Below are 25,040 nucleotides of genomic sequence, written 5' to 3'. Positions count from 1 at the left end.
GGTAGATTATAATCCCCAGCTACGACGATAATGTCCTGGCTAGTAGCAATGTTCATTATGTGATCAAGAGCAGACATGTGAGACGCATATAAAGAAGTATCGCTATTTGGCCTGAAGTATACACAACACAGGTAGATGTAACGGCACTGATTCCTGATTCGTACCACAACTTGTTCAAGATGATCACATCCGGGAATTGCGAACGAAACTGCGTCAATGTTATTATTGACTGCAATCAGAACACCTCCTCCACGTCTCAGATTACTAGTGCTGCAATTTCTGTCGGTACGGTAAATATTGAAATTCGAAGCTAGTTCACTATTGCCTATGTCGCTCTTAAGCCAAGTTTCTGAAATCATGATGATGTCATAGTCGCAGGAAGACAGGGCTAGAGAGAACTCATTCGTCTTGGTGCGCAAACCGCCTGCATTCTGGTAGTACAACGTGAGTTTAGCGTTCGGTTTCTTTGTGGGGGGTTGCGAAATTGCAGATGCATCAAAGGAAGCTGGTACTAGCGGGGGTTGAGTATCAACGTAGGTAGGTCCAATTAGATTGGAGTCGCGAACGGTGTTAATTGGTTCGGTTTGAAATCCATTCGGGGCTGCTTCGGGTTCGGGAAAAAACGATCGGAGGTACTATCAACGAACTCGCGAAAACGGATACCTGCAGGCCATGTTTCTGACGACAGAGCTTTTTCTTTCAAATCCAGCGAAATGCCAACTTTAAAAGAAACGAAGGACAAAGTGGCGACCTCTCTGCCCTTGGGAACCAACTTTTTCAGCTGAACATCCTCAGTACCAAGTTGCGAACGCACAAATTGCAAAACGATTTCCTCAGATGCATTCGGAACAATGCCAGACAAATAGAGCCAAAATGACGGAGGTGTTGAAAATAAATTATTTTGAGTAGCAATTTCGTTATTGGAAGCACCAGTACCTACAGCGCACAGCAGATTTGGCTGACGAGCGCTGATACGGTCAAATACTGGAGGTCTTTCCCGACGACGCTTAAGGTGCGCGGATGAAATTACAGCAGACCGCACTGATGACTCAATCCTAGGATTGAGATTTGGTGTGGTACAGGTGTTCACCGGAAGAGGATTGGCTCGTAACTCATTTCGAACTTCGTGAAGAATACTCTCACGAATTTCAGTTTTTAGAGATTCTTTCAAGGAGTCTATGAGCGTGTTGTTGGCAACGTTAGTAGACACCAGAGCATTAGAAAAGCGTGCTTTGGCAACCATAACTTTGCAGCTGTTGCACATCCATACCAGATGCTCATTTTTACGCAGATCTGACCGAGAGTTATCATGTAGCCCAGAGCATTTTAAACAAACAACAAGAGAACAAAAAACTCCACACTTCACATATTCGCCGTCGAAGGTGAGAGCACATTTTGCACAAAGATTCGCCATTGTGAAAAAGTAGACTTGTTAAGTGGTAGTTAACGAACCTGACGTTTAGATGGCGCTGCTCTGTGACGTTTTATGTAGTCTCTGCTAACGGTCAAAAGATGACGTTCACCTGCCTTGTTGTTGTTGTTGTTGTTGGTGGGAGTAGGACGTTGTTTGTTGTTTGGTTGGCTATTTCGCTGCACTATTTACCTTCTGCGGGAACTGGGGCAAAGTGTTGATTCCACACCAAGGCGGGAATGCGACGGATGCTTGTTTACAATCGTGAGAGATGTCCTTGTCTCTCCGGGCGGGGATATCGGATGGTCAGTAAAAAGAGCAGCAGAAATTGATCATTTATTGCAGAATGCGGTGGTTGGTTACACGGGATTACAATTACGGATGATCGGTAGGTTTCTGTTATTGTTTTAACGGTTGTGGCGAGCAGGACTACTGGTGGGTATCGTACATTAGGGTGTTTAGCTCAGATCGATCCACGGCCTCGGGTAGGCGAAAGGTGGGGTGGGTGGGGCACGGTGGGAGAGCTAGTGGAGGCGACACTATGGCTCGATCATCCACAATAGAGCCAGCACAATATTAAATAATTCAAGCCTTTACCTGCGAGAACCGTGGAGATCTTTATGCTGGTGGGTTGCCGGTAGTATCGGTGAATCGGTCAGACGGTCTTTGGAGCAGCTTAGAACGATTTTCTTAACAAAATATTGGATTAAAAGCGGAGCAGAACGGTGATGTATACAGACGTAACAGTGTTGCTAGATATGAAGCTTGTTTGTTATGAATAAAGCCCAAATCTGAAGCAATTGCTCGACAGATCTCCAAGCTATTGCTCTATTTTCTAAGCATGCTCGGTAGCAGACTTTTTTCTAATAAAACATTATTTTATAACGTCATAAATTTATCAAATTGGCAATATTGCACTTCAAAACAATTCAAATAGGCATTTCAACATGGATAAACAAAAATACAAGTGAAACCAATTTTTTTCATATTCTTGGCGTTGTATGGAATGATTCGTCTTACATAAAAATTGAACAAATCGAATAGTAAACATTCCAGATTATCGGGAATAGTGGAAGAATTCCCAACTGGCCCGAACTTGGATTTTAATAATTTTTAACGATTTTTTTTTAAGTTTTCACAAAACAAACATTTTTAATTGATTTTAAAGTAGCTAATTTTAATTGGAAAAACAATTTGGTTTTGAGGTGAACTAACTGTTTCTTGCTTGCCAGACCAATGGAATTGTCCTATAAACTAACGAACATTTCAACCTGCGCTTTCTAGAGCTTGTCATGCATTACCTAAAATACTTTTTGATTGTTCTTACCCGCACCGCTGAGATCGTGGCTGTTTTAGCCATAATTTTCAATTTTCTGATCGTTTTATTTTAGTTCACTTAAGAAAACTACAGATTCTGCTGTATCTGCTCTATTTTTCAAAGCAAAAGCTATGTTCTAAAGTTTTAGCACACAACCGCTAAGCAAATGTTTATTCATACCAAACTAAGCAAATGCTTTGAGCTTTTCCTTTGCTTGATTCCGAGCTAAGCAAATGCCACCGAAGCAATTGCTAATCCTTATTCTTACCACTACATGTAGCTATGCAATTTTTGGAGAAAAATGTAAAAATTGTATCCCAAACGATAAAGTTATTCGTAGAACTAATGTGGTTTGTTATCATAAAAAAAATTCTTTGATTTTTTTTAGCGAAAAAATTGAGGTTAAGAGTTCGTTTTTATTGAATAAAAGTTACAATGTTTAAATAAAGATATGAACGTAAGGCTGTCAGTAGAAGTCCTACGCTTCTGAAGTGTTTATTGCAAAACTGATAACTCCAATGAAAAATCTGACTGCAATTTGTTTGAAAAACGCTTCCATGGATTTTGAAAATTCAAGGGTATACCAACTAGGGGAAGCTCTGAATTTTTATGAAGTTCGAGCATTTTCGTATATTTTAACAGATTTTTTTCCCACTTTAGAGGGGAGGGGGGGGGGTGTCTGTCCTTGATGTTACAGATGCTTGAGTTTATCTAGATATTTAATTCAAGAACTGTTTCAACTGACTTTCAATGTGATAAATTCGTAATAAGTAAATACAGTTGGACGGATTTTTTTAAGTGAAAAAATTACTATTTTTAAAAACAACCCTTTGCGAGTTAGCTTTTAGTTGATTCGAACTCAAAACTCAATTTTATGAATCAAATATTTCAACAATTTCCAAGCTAAATAAATGAATTATTGATTACAAGGAATGGGAGGTGGAGGAACATTTTGGAGCTTCAAGTCCATTGAAAGTAGGCTTAACAGAATAAATTTTCAGGAAGTAGGATATTTTGCTCAAAATACTATGAAAAAGAAGGGCGTTTTTCAATCTGTAGTAGGACGAAAAGTAGGACGCTTTATTTTTTGATTTTTATAAAAAAAAAGTTTTTACACCATTTTTAAAAAGATAAGATGATATCACAACAAATTAAGATCAAAACCATTTTTCCACATTTTTATGCTATTTTATTTTTTAAACTCAATATTTTATCGAAAGTATTTTTTTTTTGAAAAAAGGAAGTTATTATTTTTCTCGAGCAAACTTCTCTGAAGAGCCGATTTCTTCTAGCAACTCGTCATTTTTCAACAAAAAGGAATGGAACTCTAAACATGAAATTTGCCTGTTGTTGTATTGCAGTAAGATAATCGCTCTCACTGCGTCAATAAGGAGTTTTCCGCGTTCCTTGATCCGCTGGGTATTGATGATGAAAAAAATCCTCTCTACATTGCACAGTGGGGCAGAACATCAATCTAGCTGTACGAAATTAATAGCGCCCAGAGATGAAGAGATAGACATTTGATGTCTTTAGCAACATTGTTCAGTTTTACATGGAGCATATTCTAGTATTCAAATTTTTGCCGAGGAATCCACCGATAGCGAGATAAAAATGCTAACTTTTTTGTTTTTAAAATTAGGGCTTTAATGTCTTGGACAAAGTTGTTTATCTGATCAAAATACATAAGATTATTGAATATGTCAAAGTCCTATCACATCACCCTCAGGAGTTACAGTCAAAGTAAAAAAAAATCTCTTGAAAAAACAGTTTTTTTAACCTGGCACGTTGTAAAATGGATAAAATGGTTCGCTGTCTTTGGAACAAAGTTGTAACATACAACGATCTACAATTGTCTCATACATTATGGTGGGTAAAGAAGTTGCTGAAGCCCTATAGAAAGCTTTTAGTGTATTTTATTGGCAATTTCGGAAGGCTCGTCCATCGAAAAGTGCACATTATCGCAACACCCCCTTTTTTGTGATTATTTTTGATGATAAGCGGAACCATTCCCATTTGATGTTAGCCGGTAAATCGATGGAACTAGTAGAGATTTGAGTTACTGAAAATACACTTTTTATATAAAAATTACCTATTTTACATATAGAAAACAAAAACGTTGAGAATATTTAATTTATTAATAAAGTGTTGCAGTTTTCTTTTATATGTTTCGTTTTATTAAAAGAAATTAAAATGCGATTTTTCAAATTATTTACTCCAAAAAAATTGATGGAACTAGCCTGTTGAATTTGGTGTGTCATGGAAATTCATGATAGCATTCCGACAAGCTCTAATGTCTGCTTGAATCAGATCACGCACAATGGTGGAGACTGTCGCATATTTGATACAACAAACAGTCAAGAGTTCAACGAAATAGTTAACAATATGAAACCCACGGCGGATATTGAAAATGTCTCTCTAAGGGTTTTTAAAGTTCCTTTATCTGTACTAGCGAGTCCGTTTCGAGATGTCATTAACAAAAGTCTTCTAACAGGGATTGTACCTGATACTTGGAAGTGTTCAACTGTAGTTCCTATAGAAAAACAGAGAAATGCTGTAACGGGTTAAAAATGCAATGGGGGGTGGCCTCTCGTTATATTTGGCGCCCCCAGTGGTGAAACTTTAGTATTTAAGGTTTTTTTTTTGTGTATGAATGAGGTAGCCACAACCGCAGAACGTCACTCAGATCAAAACAATCAAGGGAAATCTTCGCAACATCGCAAGCAGAGCATGACATCCTATTTTTTCGAGTTCGAAAATTATTTTTCTCTTTTTCTGCCATAGTTTTTTTTTGTTTTTTGGTCTGCTTCGTAGGAGCATCGCAGTTTTATAGATTTTTTTTTTTGGCTAAAGTTAAAATTCCTTTCTTTTTCACCTTAACAAGTAAGCCGTCAATAAGTTTTTTTTTCGCAATAAACCTTTTCTTTCTTCGTATTTTTTTTTTAGTAAGTTCACATTTCTTTATTTCCTAGTAGTTAGCATTTAATTTTCCGTAATTTTATTTGGATTAGTATTTTTTTTTTTGTAGATACAATTTTGATTTTCTTTTTGATTTTTTTTTTGCCAATTTTTTTTCTTCTTTTTTTCTTATCCTTTGTAGTCAATAGTTGTAAATATTTTCCTTTTTCATGATAGAAACATTAAATTTTCTGAACATTTTTTTTTTTCACGTTTATTTTGCTTCTAAATCACTCCAGTTTCTAGGTTTGAGTTTTCACTTTTTGAACTAATTTTGCGATTTTCGCTGGAGACCGGAGACTCACGTCGTTGATGGTCAGTGGCAGGCTTGTTTAGGAGCTCCTGTAAATAGCGAGGAGTTATTAAGTTAACGTTGAATCCATATGACCCCGAAAATCAATAAATTAGTTTGAACTGACAAAAACGAACCTACGAAAAATTTGATTGACTTTGAACCTTCGATTCAAGCCAATCAAATTTTTCGTAACTTTAGCGCGGAATGATGTAACGGGTTAATAATGCAATACATTTTGTTTGTAAGACCAATATCAAAAACACATTGATTTGAGATAAACGACTGTAAATATTCATATAATTATATCCTTAATAGTTTTACCAAAATAAATAAGCATAAAATTAAATTATTTCAATTCGAAAACGAAAACATTTCGACATTCATATTTCAAGTGCCACCCTAGACGAACAATCATCAAAACCATTAGCACGCTGTTGAAGGCTTTAGATCAACCAACACACTTCCAACTTTAAACGTGTGGCTTGAGACGCCGTCTTTCGTAGACCACCGACGGCAGACTTTGTTTGCATCAGGTGAATGACCTCCTTCGGGATGCGTTGTGAACCTAAAAATTTGGGGAAGAAAAAGATAGGTTTCTAATCTCGGATTTGGAAGGGGAAGACAAGGGCTATCCGAGAATTCGCGAGAGAGGATTTAATTGTTTAACTTCGCGATTCGACTAAGTCGGATCGGGTAGTTCCGGTCACGAAGTTAAGCTAATCCAGTAAGCCAGATGACGAAAAGATCTCCCGACCCATTTATTCCCGGTGATTAGCGTAGGCAAGATCGGTTATCTTTCGTCTTGAAAATTAGTTAGACTCGGTAAATTGAACACTTGTGATTTCCTTTTTCAGTACCCTCAGTTAATTTACCTTCTCTCGAGCCCACACTAGAGCTAGAAAGCATAGGTAGTGCAGTGCAAGTAGTGTTTACGACCTTTGTTCGACCTGAAGGTATGTTGTGGAGGTAATCACGCCAGTGAAATCCCGTGTAAAACGCCGCACTCTTTCATGCCAGATACAACTGCACAACCACCTAGAGGAAGTCGAGACACCACAAGGGTCATCAGCGGCACACGCCCCAGCCGAAGCGAACACCACTATTGCTGACGGCTAGCAGACACCAACACTCTAGCCAGGCAGCGATACACCTTAGTACCACCGCGCCGCGGTCTTCTCGCGACTACGAGAACCGCGGTCATAATTTTCATCGTCGTTGTCAACCGACAGCAGACCACGACGGCTAGCTAGAGTACATCTTCTCTAGCTGCGCCGTAATCGGCCGACCAAAAAGTGTAGCTGAATCACCGCAGTAGAGCTACCACCGTATGACCGTCAACTAGAGGGGTAAGCCGCAGGAGGGCCGCAGTAGTTCATCGCAGCACAGCAAAAAACGGTGAGGTAATGGCTGCCCAAATCCCCACGAATCATTAACCGAAAACGTGAGTACTCACACATGAAGAACATGTTTCTTCTGCGATCGCTTTAAGACGTACGTTTTTCGCCCGCAACTTTTGCACAATTTATGTTGCGCGAGCGCGAGATTTTGGCCGCATCATTGTATCAGCGGACTATGAAATTGTGCGGACTGGCGAGCCACTAAAGTAGCCCTATCTTCGAAAAGTTTAATTCATTTCATATGAAACGAAGCAATAATAAATGGAGACGAATATCTGACACATCTGCGTTGTACAAAACACTTAACAACTCCACCACGAACACCACCAGTAAAGTTCGAGAGAGAAGGAAAAGCTTAGGCCTTACACACTATAAATGTAAACAAACACAGCAGCGAAAAGCGCAATAAACGGAATGTTTTCGCAGAAATAATAGTCGGCTTCGATAAGTCTAGAAAGAAACAAGAATTTAAAATGTACAATTAATTGAGGTATTGGGAAAGGGGGTTGCAAGTTGTTCCTTTTTTTGTTCGCGTTTTTCCATTTTAGAGTTTTTACTGCGGAGACTGGCCGCGAATCCAGTCACGATCATTCCTTCACTAAACCGGGGTAGAGGGCGGAGTCTTGTACGACGGCTTAAACCCTGGTAGTTTATTTTTGGGCCGAACAACAGCTAACTCCCCTTTCCACGAATTTCTGCAGGGTTTCGTCTCGTCTTCGGGGCGGCCTCAAAAGGGCCGAAGTACGAATCCCTTTTTGGAGACCCTTCCGCTTCTTTCCCAAAATAGGGAATCAAAAGGAACTCGCGACCGAGTCTCATCAGCTGGGCAAACTAAGACAGGGTAGGTGGTCTTCCATCCGGAAGTGGCGCTAAAGCCACCCACTTAAAAACGGAAGTGTGTCGGGCCTCTCGTTATAATGCACGAGAGGCAACATTATATCGACCGATAAACATGTTGGAATTCCAAGAATTTGAAATTTATCACAATGAAAATTTGAATCCCTGAATAAACTCCTAATAAAAAACCAATCACTGCACCCATAGAAGAGGTTGCAAAAATCTAATGCCGGTCTAGCAAATCTCTATGCCGAAAATACGCTGAAAAGTGCACTGTGCCAAAGATGATATGATTGGAAAAGCCCTACTGGCATAAAGGCTCGAGCTCCCAAGCTATAGGTATGACCACTACATTCAAGTGAAACAAGAAAAACATTTTATGAGATTATAATCCTATTGGATAATTCATCCCAAAAAAAAATATATATACAGAATCGAACTCACTGCAACATTTCATCTCAGCTTGCTAGTCCGATATCTTGCCCAGTGTCGGTCTTCTATTTGACTCGGTTTGCAAAGGAAAGATTATTATCATAGTCGTTCTGTCATCGCCGATTAAAAAAAAACAACGCACTGCATTGGCTGTCTGCCATTTGGCCGGTGTTTTTTTTCATCCTCCTTTACCTTTGATGAGTAAGGGATGAGAATGAGAGAGGAATGGGAAGGGAATAAGAAACTAGAAAATGTTTTCTATTGCCGACCGGTTTACATTCATACGCACAGCTCATCTTGGCGTGTGGATTTTTGCCGTTTCTGATGGAAACATAGATTTTTTTTTCTTATGCTGGTTTACATATTTACACACACAGCACTCGGTACATCATTCAACAATATCCTTGCTGACTGATTGTTTCCATCCCGCTTAGTCCTGTGATCGGATAAGGGATGTTTTTATTTGGATTCTTTCAGACGGATATGCAATGCAGTTGCGCTGTGAGGACAACGCCAGTTATTAGAAAGCTTGTTAATGCCGGTCCGGAATAGGATCTTATGTCGATAATTCCACCTCCAAGGAAGTTCATTATTGGAGTAGAGTTTGATTTGTGTCTGTAGATAATATCAACCCATGGGGGTTGTCTCATGGGGGTCGAACATGCCATTTATGTCATTTGGTTCACCGAATAAAAAGCCTTTCTCGTACTAACAAATATACACGCAAGTCACCCTTTTGTTTTATAAATATGTACATGCAATGATGCAATGATGAATTTATGAAAAATATGAAACTCATATTTTTATAAAAAGTTCTTCGCTGTAGTAATGTAATGTAATGAGAACCCCTGCCCAGTTAGACCGATAACTTACCTACTACTACTGCTACTAATCGGGGGAAGCGCACTGGATGTTCGCTGATGGAAACCGAGCAGTTGGAAGCATACCGTAACGATGACGAGGACCTCGATGATCTGTGAAGCCGTAGCCGTAATGTGGAATTTCAACGAACACACACACACACACACACACACACACACACACACACACACACACACACACACACACACACACACACACACACACACACACACACACACACACACACACACACACACACACACACACACACACACACACACACACCCGCAAGTTTCCCCGAATGGACCAAAGCATTGTTTATTTTCGTTCGGTTCGACATTCGTATGCGATTCAGGTTATTTGTAGGTCCGTGTAGGTGGAAAAGAGAGATAGAGAGAAAAGGTAGATAAGGGATTAGTAAATTATTTTACTTATGCTGTTTGAGCGCCTGACGAGATAAACGAGGTGATTTTGTTGGTGCAGCTTCCGTTAGGGATTGCATCAACATCCTTCAGCAAAGGTAATGTTGGAGATGCTTCAAATCGGATGTGCGAGAGATGAGAGTGTTGATTACAGCATCGTCTGAGTTCAATATTGAATCACTGCATCTCGGGCACATGTGAGCTGTGCATGGATAATTTTTCCAACCCCTGCAGCTACGGCGATAAGAATCTTTAAACTGAATAAATTCCTTCCAGCCCTGTGAGTTAATCATTTGATCTCGTACACGAATGGCGCTCCCGGGCAACAGACTTCCTTTCGAGATGTACTTAGCAGGAACTTCTGGGTTCGAAAGATGATGCATATAAGCAAGTAGGTTAGACTTACGTGTTCGACTTTATGCCGGGAAATGGCTCGGTTTACTCCATGCTGCATGGCTGCCGGATGTTCTCCTTTGATGACGTGGACCACTACGCTTGCCGAGTCTGGAAGAAGAAGAAAACCGAACCGAACATCAATCGTTAGAGAGCTCTTTCCCAATCGAGAGACCAGACAGTTAGTTAGGTATGTGATAACTGCACACTTGGGGCCATGCTTTTACACATTTGTGTGCCCTTCGAATGGGTGGACAGATGAAGATTAAAATGTACTTCAAAGTTCTGCTGCAGCCTTTTAAAGTTAACTGACAATTAAGACTGGAGCCTAGGCATGCAGCGGATGCTCGGATAATGTCGTTGAGTTCGGTACCTTCGTTTCCTGATAAAACAACATTTCATGATCATAACTTAAATATCAGAAGAACTAATCAAATTATTTCCCTACGGTGCGATGTTGAGCTTGAGCATGAAAATTGACAACATGGATGTATTCTTTGGAAATTCAAATGTTTGTATTCCGTTTTCCCGAAAACTTTTGCCCAGATTAATTTTTCCCAGAATGACAAACACCTGAAATCAAACCCCAGAATAAAACAATTCCCAGAAAAAAAAATCCCCAGAATTCACCATTGAGCAGATATTTCTTCCCCAGAATGGAACATTTCCCGAGAGCAAAAATACCAGATATTTCCCGTTAGTTTTCTTCTTCTGATGCTGAATCTTATTTATTGAAAAAAAAAAAAAAATTACAAATACAGACCCCGTTTCATTTTGGCAACACACCCGTACATTTGGTGTTGCCAAAATCGAACGGTTTTTTTTCTCAACTTTTTATTCAATTGTTTTTACAAAATAACTGTTGTTATTATTGAACACGTTATTTTTGGTTAATTTCCATCTATTTATAGTCATTTTTTAATTTTTTTCACCATTTTCCACTTTTTTTGTTTTGTTTATAAGGTTTGTTTTCATTTGTCATATTTACTGTTTTTGTCGTTGTTCATCATTTTTAGATGTTTTTTGTAATTCCCAGCTTTTTGTTTGAATTTGGTTCTAAACTTTTTTTTATTTTTCATCTTTTTTTCATTTTTGAGTACTTAATAAATTTTTTAAAAAACTTTTGTTTTTATTGTTGCATTTTATCACCAGTTCAGAACATAAAAACGTGTTTATGGTGTTTGTCTTAATAAAATTGGTCCTGTTATAACGAAAACTCAAAGGTAATGTTGTTTCTAAAAACCGTTCGATTTTGGCACATGTGCCAAAATCGGATATTGCCAAAATCGAGTGTTGCCAAAATCGAATGTTGCCAAAAACGAACGGGGTCCGTAATTCGAAATTTGGTTTTTCAAAACAGTTTTGGAATTGAAACACTTGTTTGAAAGTTTGAAACAACATTTTGACGTATCCTAAAATCATATTTTTTAAAATTAGATTTACTGATTCAAAATATGGAACTCTGCTTATGACACATTCTACGCGCTTGTACCGCTCAAAAGTGATTTTTATCCGTTCGCGTAACAAAAAATCTCAAAATTGTCTATAATTTAGATAATTTAAATCACACGAAACCAACAAAAAAAGTGAAAAAAGTTTTTTTTCACATGTGTTAGATGATTTTGAAAATCAGTTTTTTTGTTGAAAAAAGTGGTGTTTTCGACAACTTTTACAAAATCATTGATTTTAATATATGGATGATTTTTTTTCGGAAATATTTTTAGTATGTTCAGAAGCCAAAAAATACGGCTTCATTTTGTAGAAAAAGTAATTTGTTTATATCCAATATAGTTGGTATGAAAAGCGAACAAAAACAGTCGCAAATGAGTGAATTCACGTCACAAAAAAGGGAAGTTTTTAATTTTACGAGAAAACTCTGACTTTTTTTTTAAATAAAAAATAAGATTTTCTTCAAAAATGATAAGACGATTTTGAAACACTCAAATTTATATAAATCGGTTGGAATCTAGCTGAAATACAACAGCGCGAATGAGTGAATTCACGTCACAAAATTTGATTTTTCGTTAAATTTTATATGAAAATGTGCTCTGAAAGTTGTTTTAACCCTCCAGATGATCGGATTTTGACAAATCAAGCATAATTTAGTTGATTTTTTTGGATAAGTTCATTATTTTCAAATAAAAATGCAAAAAGTTTGAAAAAAAAAATAAAAAAAAATTTTTTTGGTGAATCTTTAAATAAAGACAGTAGTTATTTTAACATATGATCCCTCAATATGTTGCTATTCAAGTGCCAATCAAAATAAGGAAAAAGTTAGGTGCAGATACTAAAAATTTATGATTGTAAAAGTTGGAACAACAAAATATCGTTTTTGAAAGTCTACATAAAATTTGAAGACTCCAAAGAATGTTTCAGTATAGCCACAGTATAACTTTATATTTCGTGACGTGAATTCAGTCAACTACCCTGTTCTGTTTGAACTGAGTGAATTCACGTCACAACTTCAAATCAGCATAACTTCGTTCGTTGTTGTTCAATCGAGAAGTTCTGTACATCAAATTGTGGGTAATTATTTTCTTTAAAACTCATTCGAAGATACCGATAATTTTAAAATGACCAAATTGTATTCATTTTGAAGGAAATTCAATTTGCGACCGTTTGCTACAATTTTTTTCATTTTTAAGTAAATTGGTTGACTTCTAGAACGATAACAGTGCAGAAAAGTCCGGAAAAGCGATTTCACGTCACGGTGGAATGTGTTTTATGTCTAAAATTGATTTTTTATATCGATTTCTTAGCGCCGATGTGGTCTAGTGGATAGGCTGGCGCGAGTCTGGTATTGGTACGCCAGGCGTACTGGGTTCGATTCCCGGTATCGGCAAGAAAAACTTTTGGGATCGAATCCCTTAAGTTTGCCGACAGGTAAGATGTGTTTCATTATATAACTGACTATATAATTCGTTCTTCCAAAATATACCTACATCAACACACGCAATACATTCACCACATAACAGTTCATACGAAGCCATGGGGTCCGGGTATGGTGGCGTGCTGCATTGGAGATTTGTCGAACCTAATAATCTAAGGAATGCATGTGAACCCATACTTTGGCAGAAACTGCGGTGAATCCGTGCACCCATGGTGGATTACCAACATACAACATACAAATTGATTTTTTATATCGATTTCTGATTGAAGATTTCACACTGGAAGGGCCGGCAAATTGAATATGCCTTTTCTGACCGCATGTTACATTCTTTTAAAAATTGGGTTCACTATGGGTGCTCAGATTCACCGTATTTTAATCAAATATTGAGTTTTTTTTTAACATTCTTGAAAAAGCATTTTTTACAAATTTTAACTATACCAAACTCGATACCCAATCTCAACATGAATAAACGATTTAAATTTATAGTTCCGTTTTTTTTTTCATTTCTGCAAAATAAATGTTTTAATATTAATTTTGAAATAATATATTAAGGTAATTGATAAGATTAAATCAACATCTAAGAAATTGCCATCCATAGACCGAATGAACTTTATTTAGGAATAATGTGCATCAAGTTATATCGTGCAACAGAAAACTGTGGAAATTAAAATAATGAATAATTATTGGTCATTATTTCAAATACCTAACATGTGTATCTGATTTGTAAGCAAAGAGATTTGGTACTGAACGAGAAGCCCTGGTCACAATCGTTGTTCACAAAGTATACAAACAAAACTATATTTGGGATGTTTAAAAACATTTTTCAGGAATTTTTTTTGTAATATTTATTTTCGTGTGTGTAAAATGACATTCAAACTGTTTCAAATATTCTCGTTTCCCAAAATCTGACTCAAGAATAATTTGTTTTCTGAAGCAAGTTGAGAACAATTTCACTCTAAATAATTCAGTTAGCCGAATTTGCAGTTATTCCGTGCAGCCATGTTGAAATATTATTCAAATTATTCAGTTTCAGACCTTATGTCTTCAAAGATGAATAAATGAGTGCAAAATTCATAACTATTTTACTCATACTAGTTTAGTATAAAAGATATTTCTCGCGGGAGCTATCATTACGTCGTATGAATCAAAATGTAAACAAACAGTTTTATTACAAAAAAAAAGTTACATAAACTAGTCGCAATTTTTTCCATTTACAATATTTGTAGTCTGGACAACAGTGTTCAGCATCGCTAATTGAAAAATTAGCGCCGCTAATTAAATCGCTAACTAATACAAAGTTAGCGATAGCTAATTAAATACGCTAAATGTGCGAAAAAAGCTATCGCTTTAAGCTTAAAGCGCTAATCGCTAATCGCTAACTGTTTATTTACCAACATTAAGGCCGGAACAAATATCATTTTTTTTTAGTTACGCACTTTTTTTCCGAATTTTCCAACTCCCCAAGGGGGAATTGATGAAGTTTCAAGTATTTAATTTAAAATTAGATAAATTGATCTTATTTTCATAAAATTATATGAGCAAAACCAAAACTGTCAAAAATAGGAGTGTAAGCGAGTCTTTGTGTTTTATAAATTAAAACGATTTTCGAACAATTTGCAGGAGCATTGTCAAACGTGAACATTTATACAATTTCTATTTGAACTTAAAACGAAGGCTACAATAGTGATTTTATCTTATTTTTATATGAACTGATCTCTAAAATACTGTATTGCAAAAAATAAATCGCTCAACCACTTGAAAACAAATGCTGATGAAGAGATGTTGAAAATAGTTTTGTATTGCTTAACACCTTTCATTTGTAAAAATACAAAACGAGTTCGGCTCCTTAAAGGTATGAGACGTTTCAAATAAAGAAATTATAAAAAAAACACCTTTTATTGTTATCTTCTTCTGTAAAAGTAGCTAAAAAAAGTGCTTAATGAGAGAAAAGTGACACTTAATGAATCTTTTCTTTCAACTCTAGTACGCATTCCTCCAATGAATCCAATTAATCAATCAGAATGATGCACAATGTCACTTTGACTTGATTAATAAAAAAAAGTTTATTCTATCACTAAGAATTCGAGAGATTGATACAAATATATGGAAGTTAGCGATCTTCAATTAGCGGAACCAAAAAATAGAGGAACTTTTCAATTCGCTAAATCAATCCAAACTTAGCGGCAAAATTAAACCGCTAACAAAAAGTTAGCGGACTAACTAGCGAATAGCGGATTAGCGCTTTTGTGCCGGACACTGCAGGACAACATATTCTATGTGCGGAATACAAATTTGAAAGTTGCTTTCATAACTTTTGCACCAGTTTTCTGTGAATACTTAAGATGTTTCATACGACGTTATGTAAGCTCACACGAGGTTTATTACCTAAAATTACGGAATTACTCGAATGGACATGAATAAAATCAAATATGACTTGTACAAATCTTGACGAAATTTTTCAAATCCTTCTTTTGTCACTCGGAGTTGTAACATCGCGAGGAGGGGGAGGGGGGGGGGGGATAGTAAAAAAAGTAATGCGAAAAACTGATAAATTCGAATAAATTGCAAAAAATCTTGTATGCATCAAAATTGCATACTATATCAAAGTACAAAGCCTATAAATCAAGTAATTTTTTATCGAAAAATTCAATGAAATCACGAATACAAAACGTGGTAAAACTCCCATCTTCCAATTTGGTTTTTACTCTTGAAATATTGCATATATTTGATATTTTATTCGTAATTTACAACTTTATTTATTTCCCCCTTCGGTGTTCTTGGTAATTCCGAAGTGGGGGGGGGGGGGGGGTGGGTGTTGACAAAAGAAGAAATTGATATTTGTTCCGGCCTTAAATTTGAACAACAACAGATTCAGCAAGCGTTTTAGAAGCATTACAAAAAGGATCCCCACATGCGTTTATAAAATTCATCGAGCATCTTTCAAGCAAAAAAAATATCACATATGTCTGGATACCTGGTCACAGTTCTATTGCTGGCAATGAAAAAGCAGACAAACTTGCGGAATTGGGGCGAAGCAGTGACGTTCTCTGGGATACTGGAACTCCGGCCAAAGATGCAATAACATGGGCATTATCACGTTTATTTGTATCTCAACAAGAAGCTTGGACGACCAAAACAGAAAACAAACTGTGGAAGATAAAACCTCAACTTGGAAAATGGCAAGATCTATCAAACCGAGAAGAACAACGAGTTATCACAAGAATCCGTATAGGACACACCCGATTGACTCATGGATACCTGATAGCAAAACATCCTGCACCTATTTGCACCCCATGCAAAACATCGTTATCCGTTGAACATATTCTCAAGGAATGCAAATCATATGAAGATTCAAGAAAACAGTTCAAGTTTGGTGAAAACCTTGAAGAAATAACTTGTGATAATATTGAGTCCATGAAAATCCTTGTTAAGTTTCTAAAAGAAAATAGTTTATTTAAGCAAATTTAATGTACACGGACATTAGTTATTAAGAGAGGGTAAAAGTTGAAGGCTAAAAACCCTCTTTAAATAAATATACAACAACAACAACAACAACAAAAAAGGCTAATAAAATTGGGAGTCAAGTGCTTGAAGCGCCGCACAGCGGTCAATCCGAGAACTTTTTTCATTAGTCTTCATGACTTCTATATATCAGAATAATGAGATTATTGAAAAATTTCTAAACGTTTATTGTTTTTGTAAAGGTGACTCCTATACAAAATTTTCAAAAATATGATTAAATACGAAAAGTTTTTGAACAAATTTTGTGAAAATTGATGTACATAAACGTTTTAACACGATGAGATGATTTATTGATTTTACAAATAGGTTTTGATCTAATTTTATAAAATGTTGTTTTGAAAGACTCTTTTGATTTAAATAATGAGGACACTCAACTATCTTCTATATCTATAAAAATGAATGTTTGTCTGTCTGTTCCCTATAAACTCGAAAACTACTGAAAAAGCAATTTGAAATTTTGTATGTAAGAATTTTTGGGGTCGGAGATGGTTTCTAAAAAACTTTCAAACCGCTCCAATTAAAAGGAGGGGGCTCCCATACATAATCAATAAACATATAACACAATTAGCACAATTTCCAAAAACCACTGAACCGATCAACTTGAAATTTGTGTTTTCAAGACCGAGAATGCTTTTTTAATACTTTCAACCCGCTTTTAATCTGAAAAGACGAGGTTCCCGTACAAATTTTCCAAAAATTCGAACAATTTCCAGAGACTATTGAACCCATCAACGTGAAATTTGGTGTGTGACCGTTATCAATACGTAAAATAATTTCTATAATTTTTTACAACCCTTTGTTGCGTGGTAACAAGTGCTCCCGAAGCTTACTGGCAATATCGTTAGTAATTTTAGTGAAACTCTTTGAAGATCTAAATTTACTCAGTGTAAGCGACGCTTCTTGACCTAAGATTGAGAGGGCGTCCTTAAAGCGCAATGGCTAACTCAGGGATGGTCGACTACGACCACCAAAAAAAAAAATGCTTAAACTACTCGCGCGTCTTTTTTTGCATTGTCTGGGCATTGGGTTTGAGGAAAAACTTCAGAAGAAGGGCGGTGGGAAAAGTTTTCCTGAAAGCTGGCAAGACATGAGCCAGCTCTCTATCCCTGGAACCTTTTTATGAGTCGGATGTTGCTAAAGAGTCGTTGCTATTTAGAGTTGTAACGGAAGAAGAAAATCGCCGTGGTTTGGAATTGTCGCCGTAGTACATTGCGAGTTGAAAATCGATAGCCTCGATAGCAGATGGCGCAAAAGTGCTGGTAGTAATTTTCGCGACTATTGAAATTAAAAAGGTAAAACATCTACTACGTAACAATGGCGCCCAACGTGGGACGCCCCCCAATTCATGGAACCTGGTTGTAAGACGGATGTCGAAAACGTAGTCGTGGTTGAAGAATAATTATCGAAGAATAGGATTTCTGATAAGCGTCGTGGTTGTATCGTAGTACCGTGCGAATTCCAAAATCGGATACTTTGGAAAGAGCCTCGGAAGTCGACGGAAGTGTGGTGATTCAAAAACTAACCCCCTGTCCGACTGAAGAGGCAATCTGCCGGCCTATGTTTGGACATCCCAAAGACGTAGTTGGCAATTCGTTGAAAAGTCGTTGTACTTTATTCATTCCTTTGAGATCTTTGGGATTGAAATACGCTTGCATTGATTTTCAAAGAGCCGATCTATGTTCCCAACGATATTGCCAGTTTGCTTCTTCCCTTAGAAGAGCGCGAAAACAAATTGTCCTCCCCTGGGGTAAGAGTCCGGGCAAAAGTATCTAGGCTGCTAGCACATCTGCAGATGGCGCAAAAGAGCTGGTAGTAATATTCGTGACTATCAAGGTTTAAAGAGGTGAAATATTCACTATGTAATACTTTGCAAATTCGAAAAGGGGGGTACCCCACACAAAATAATAAAAAAATCAAAATTTTAACAATCTTCGAAGCACATTTGTTAAAAATTGTTAAACGTAAGCGTTTTGACAAAATGAGATGATTTATTGAATTGACAAATAAATTTTAACATAATTTAATGATACTTTATATTGACAGACGCTTCCCATTTTCCCAATGGAAGACTTTCATATTCAATAAATCTTACATATCTTCATATCATTTAAAAAAAGAATGTCTAAATGTTTTCATAAAGTTTGGCCCACTTTTTGATTATGTGCAAATTTGCCTGTTTTACTTCTCCCATATCAAAAGGAGCAACTTTTTTTTTAATTAAAGGATTTATATATTGTATTGAAGATCCCTTATTTTTTCCTAAAGAGTGGCTCCCTCAACCTACAAACCTTCAAGTTACATAGAGACCCAAGACAATTTAGAAGCTCAGTTGCCATGAAAAATAGTTCGCTTTTAAATAGGGTGATTTGCCAATCGTTGCACAGCTAAGCACATGATTTTGGTGTGTATGCTGTATTTTAGTCATTTCAATCAAATTCACTCGATTTTTTTTTGTCGATGCACTCATACAGGATTGGTCAACAAGATCCAAAAGTTCAAGTGTTTGAAAAAAGTGACATAAAAATTTAAAAAATCATATAAAACAGCTTGTCTGTGCCCAATAGTTGCACAGGCAAATTTTGTGTTGTGCATAATGTTGTCCGATTATTTCCAATGGTTGCACATTTTAAAAATCAGTCGCCATGAGGTCGAATAGGCTTATATTTGTTACGGAAGCTTATTATGAGAACAACGCCAGCAGATCGTGGCCTAGATGATAGCATCCTTGTCTTCTAAGCCAACGTTCATGAGATCGAATCCCGGTCGTGACATAACCTGGCACACATAGTATGATGAAGGTTGGCGGTTTTAGCATTAGTGAAATGCTAGCCGTGTATACCTTGGAATTGTACGCCCCAATGATGCAGCACATGCATGTGGATGGATCTTTTCAAGGGAACTTAGATTGCACTTGGAGATCCTACCTAGTTATGTGTGTGCTCGTAGTGCTACCGGTAAACAACTGCAACTTCAACCAATAGTGCAGGGGTGTCAAGTAGCATAGCAAAGTAAAAATAATAACGCGGGGTAAACCACAATAGATCAACTTAATGGTCGCAGTGGACTCTCTCCCCAACAGGAAAAAAAAAAATGAGAACTTCTAGTTCAAATGCCTTCTAATTTTTAGACGGCCCCTTATGAGAGGGGGGGGGGGTGTCTTCCACATGGCCGTAGGAACGGGGGGGGTTTTGGGGGTTAAACCCCCCCACCCCATGAGGGTCCGAAAAAGCAAGCGAGGTATTCTACTCTACACTCAAAATTTTAAATTCATAATCAAATTATGATAATAGAGCAAAGATATTCAAGAGTGACTATCTGAACTAAAAACTAATACCAAAATCTTAAAAACTTTTTTCAAGTTCAAAATTCTGCTACAGTTTTTCAAAATTTTCTCACTTGTTCATAGAATAAGGTTGTCAGATTTTTTTCAGCACGTACCCGGGCCGGACAAATCTGGGCTGTTTTATATGAAAGCCTGACAAAATCTGGGTATTTGTTCAAAAACTAGGAATTGCTCATCAAAAATCTAGAAAAAAAACTTAAAAAACCTTCATGATAATTTGTTTAACTTGCTGCAAAAGTTTTGGATGCATTAATAAAACAGAAAATTACAACCCAATCTGTTTATTTTTAAGTTTGATTTAAGAATGAGAATGAGAAAAAAACCCTTTTCCAATGAAATCTGGGCAACCGAGTCGGACCGGACTTTTCCCAAATTTGATATTAAATATCCAAACCAATCCGTTTAAAACCAGCCAATTTGGCAACCATATCATAGTTATTCAGGTCTGAATATTAAATTTTTAACTAATCCCATTTTGGAGGTTCTGGTTTCATATTCCTTTAACCAAAATTGTATTTCTACATATTTTCGTATTCCAGATTTTGTATCAAGTTTAGGATTCTTGATTTTCTGTTCGAATAATTATAAGAATTTAGGAATGAAAAGCTGCTATGAAATCCTTGTTCGAATTCAGTTTTGCATTTCATATCAAATTTGAATCATGTTTTTCGAAAATCAAACGCATTTTCAATATTATAATAAATGTTTTCCGAATATGGATAAAGAAGAAATTTGTTTATATACAAATTCGAAGTTCTTAAACTTTATTCTAGTACAAAATTTAAACAATTAAAGCTTCTAAGTGGCGATCCAAAATTGAAAACCAGATTTTGATTCATCATTCAAAATTCACATTTTAAATCAGATTCATAAAACAGATTAAAAACAAATAATTGAAATAATGAATTAAGATTAAACCAGCACTACAGAATTTAAATAATAGATTCATGACCGAGGGCTCTAAGATTTGGCACATGAAATTCTGATCTGGAAACAGGAATGAATCGTAAAGAAATTCGGAAACAGATTCAAACTTCAATTTTTGAATTAAGGTTTGGAATTCAGAAAAAATGATTTAGCTTGTGAAGGAGTTTTTCAGTTTAAAATTGTAGAGAAATTCATGAAAACATAAATTTAAAAATTTGTTTGTCAATTCAATTTCCAGATGTAAAAGTTTTTGATCAGGATAAATTTGTACACACAATTCAGCTGAAAATCACAAATTTGAGATAATTTTCTAAGTTTTGATTGCAAAATATCCCAAATTATATTTAAAAAATCTCCCACAGAAGTTTTAGTATAGAATTGATAAAATATTGCCTGTTTAGGAAACCTGTACCAGATCTTTATCTAAAAAATCTGCACATTTTTTGTCGGTGAATTGTTTAACATTATTAATATTGCAGCTATTTTTAAGCCAAATTTCGAACTCAAAACATAAATTTAGTTCAATTTTGCATCAAGCAAATTTTATTGAAAAATTTTCAATCTCTTTTTAATTTAATTTATTCTCACCAAAGGTAAGAATCTTGGAATTTGAAAAAAGATTCAGAAGATTGGGCTTGTTTGATTTGAGTATAGAATAAGTGTTTTTTTTTTTTTAAATTGAAGGCTACCCTAAAAAGAACTTATTTTATGCTAAAATCAAATAACTTTCATCTACCAGACTTTTAAGCAAATTCAAAAATTTAAACCATCGATGAAAGCAAATTTCATATTTCATTTCTAGAGGTTTCATTAAAAAAAATTAGCTCACCCTTTAGGCTAAGGACCACTTTTCAAAAGTTATTTTTTAAAGTTTTGTTAATGACACTTTACCATCGTTGTGGCATTCGTGTCTTCTCTTGAGTTACAATTTCATACGGAAACTATTAATGAGTACTTAAAAACGAATAATCATATAGTTACAAAAATAATTTGTTTTAATTTTTTTTATTCGTGTGTTTTTGGACAAAAAATCATAGGTAAAAATAAGTCACCAAAACCCCCCCCATGAGTCGGTTCTTCCTACGGCCCTGGTCTTCCATATAAACCGTCCAATGCACTTTCTAATTCCAATTCGGCCTAAAAAAAACACAAAGCCGCCGGTTTGGGTTTCTGGAATAGCATTTATCACACGTGAAGTTTTCTCAGAAACTCAAATCCACCTCTTCGAAGCCATTTGAGTGGAGTGTTATTTAACCTAATTTGCCCAGTGTTGAGCCTTTTTTATATATCCTACCAACATAAAATTTTATGTCTTTAAAATCCCATAGAATGATCTGAAAGATATTTAATACTTAATTTTCAAGTGGCTATTAACAGGTGAAAAGATTAGAGAGCGTGATCTGTTTTGCCCCATTTTACCCCTATGAAGAAGATGCGATTTTATAAAACAAATGTTTAAGGACTCACTTGGAAGTCGATCGATTTTTACATAATGAATATCAATTAAAAACTTGAAAATGGACACAAACACGCCCAAAGTTTCAGATCGTTTGACTGATTTATGCTCATGATATACAATTTTGTATAAGAATCGGAAAGTTAATTGATTTTAATATATTTTTCATACGAGTCGTTTTATTTGTAATTAATGTTACCTCTGTAGCATTTCATCAATCTTCAGGAAACAATCACATCACATAGAAATGCTTCCCAAGAGTTTTCCGGCTGAAAAACTGTTTTGGATCAAATTAAGTTTCACAAAGCTATGACTGTTTATTTTTCTGGATGATAAGGGCCAAATAAAGCTTCACATAGATGTCTCCAATGACGGCAACTCGACGGCAGATTCGAATTCCTGAGAAAATTGCTCGTCAGATAAGTAATATTTCAGGTCTTCCAACCTTCGACTTCTAGTTTTTGGGATTAAGTGCGTAGTTTTCCTCATGTACAATATTCTGATAATATTAATAACAATTTCAAAGGGATCGCTGTTGACATGGAATAAAATTCTTTTAGATTTGTCGTCACGAAATTAGAGAAACAGATTTTTTCAGAACAGCTTTTAAATTCTTTGCATAAAATGTTGAGTAAATGGTCGGGATAAAGGATTTCAAAATTAATCTGATAAAAAAATAGTTTCTCAAAGCCAATGCAGTTGAGTTGACTTTGACACTTTTCAGACAATGCAAATTGCCCGACTTTCATACATACATAAGTTTTTTTTAACGAGTTTAATCATTTCAAAACTTCATGTTTAAGCTTTTACGGTAGAAAAAAACAAACTTATGGATATATAAAGTGTCTTTGAATTGTTGAATTAATTATTAAAAATCAACATTGAGTGCAAAAAATGTGAAAATTCTGAGTAGAAAATAATTAACTAAAGCACAGAATTTACTATAATTACTAGTTAAACGTAAATATCCACTTATTCAGAAAAAAAAAAACATGTCATATCAATAGACAATTCGAGTTGTTTTAGTTGCATGTAGTCAATGAACGTGTTCAATTTTGTATGACAATTTGTATGCAAGAAGAACTTTTCGCATATTCAAGAAATTCAAATAAGTTTGAAATGAATTTTGTTTAAAATTATTGATTTTGCTCATTCTTAAGATTAATTGTTTGCCAGCATAAGAAGAAGCAAAGTATTTCATGAAAAAAGTTATAACTATTTCGAAATAAAAAATCTTAATCCATTGAAAAGTATTGTAAAATTGCAGGATTTGCTTTCTGAATCTTTCAATAATTTCATGACATGTTTTTGCGAAAGTTTTGAATCATCACACTTATTGGTTATGCCAAGCAGTATCATGCGATTCTTATTTTCATCCGGTTAACCAGCTTTCAAATTAGCTGTCGACGAATATCATTTCTGGGGTACATGTTAGGTTTAGTTTTTGTTCACATGAAATGTATTATAAGAACCAAGAAATATTTAAAAAATACAAAATTATGTTTTTTGAACTTTCAGTACATCTCTGATGGTTTTTGAATGAAAATTTGGATTTTTCCGTACAAGCCTCCTCACTAATTCAAAACACGTTGTTATAATTCAGGACTTCATCAATCGCTTACAAAATTTTTATTGCTATTTTTAGCTGTAAAAACAACCAAACAAAGTTATTGGAGGTATACGAATTTATAAATTTGAAATTTTCAAACAAATTTTGCAGCGGAATTATGTACAACAATGGGGCAGGAGGAGATTGAGCGGACCAATTGTTGCACGTTCCAACATATTTTCTGGTTGAGTATGGATCATAATTTTTTTTTTAAATCATGGTGTTAAAATTGTCCAACAAACGTTTCGTATAGAAAACTGATACGAAAAATGTTTTGTTCTGGCGTAAAACCTTATTTGCCGTAGAAGGAATGTTAAGGTTTTTGTTAACAATTAGCACAAAAACCGCGCGAAAAAAACAAAAAAAAAATAAAACTGTCGTAAGATACACACTTACCAGCAGAAAATATCACAAAAGCCTCATTTCATCAGAAAACATTCCGAATTACATGATTCAGTATTATTTTTGAGGAAAAGTTGAAAAACAGCTGAAATATTGACAATTTAAGTCATGCTGTGCAACAATGGGTTAGGGGACAACGATTGGCAAATCACCCTAGTGCTGCAATTTTATTTAAAAGGAAGTTTATTTTTATTATGATAACTTTAACGAACTTATTTTTTCCATGGAAGGGGTAGCAAAGCACACCGGGTCAGCTAGTTTCAAATTAAAATTGGTTGTAAATTTTTACTTTATTTTAAATTTCGTGAGATTTAAATTTTGTGTTTCGGATTTTATTCTCTAACCCCGATATCAATTTGAAAATATTTCAATGTTGCTTCCATAACTATTTTTTTTTCGAAGGTTAATATATGATCATGACCGGTTCCAAGATGCAAAAAAAAAATCATTTGAAGTCTGCTGATTAGTTTCGGTGAAAAAAAAGGTTCAAGTGTTTTTCTTCATAATTTTTGTTTAATAATTTGTGGGTAGTGATAAAATTTTCCCGGCTATTCCCTGGTTTTGGATAGC

The 25,040-nt window shown here is 35.5% G+C and overlaps 1 protein-coding gene across 2 annotated transcripts in view; it reads right to left on the bottom strand.

Moving 5' to 3' along the window:
- Positions 1–25,040, bottom strand: part of LOC129757015 (limbic system-associated membrane protein-like) — a 287,486-nt gene that overhangs the window by 57,482 nt on the left and 204,964 nt on the right. For both annotated transcript variants that reach the window (XM_055754102.1, XM_055754101.1), the window contains 2 exons: positions 10,335–10,432; positions 9,519–9,619 (listed from right to left, as the gene is read on the bottom strand). In XM_055754102.1, coding sequence (XP_055610077.1) covers positions 9,519–9,619; positions 10,335–10,432 — 199 coding nt within the window. The remainder of the gene's footprint in view (positions 1–9,518; positions 9,620–10,334; positions 10,433–25,040) is intronic.

This window comes from Uranotaenia lowii, chromosome 3, assembly GCF_029784155.1.
Source record: "Uranotaenia lowii strain MFRU-FL chromosome 3, ASM2978415v1, whole genome shotgun sequence".
NCBI classification, from domain to species: Eukaryota; Metazoa; Arthropoda; class Insecta; order Diptera; family Culicidae; genus Uranotaenia; species Uranotaenia lowii.
The sequence above is the reverse complement of the archived record's forward strand: the minus strand, read 5'-3'. Positions and strand labels throughout refer to the sequence as shown.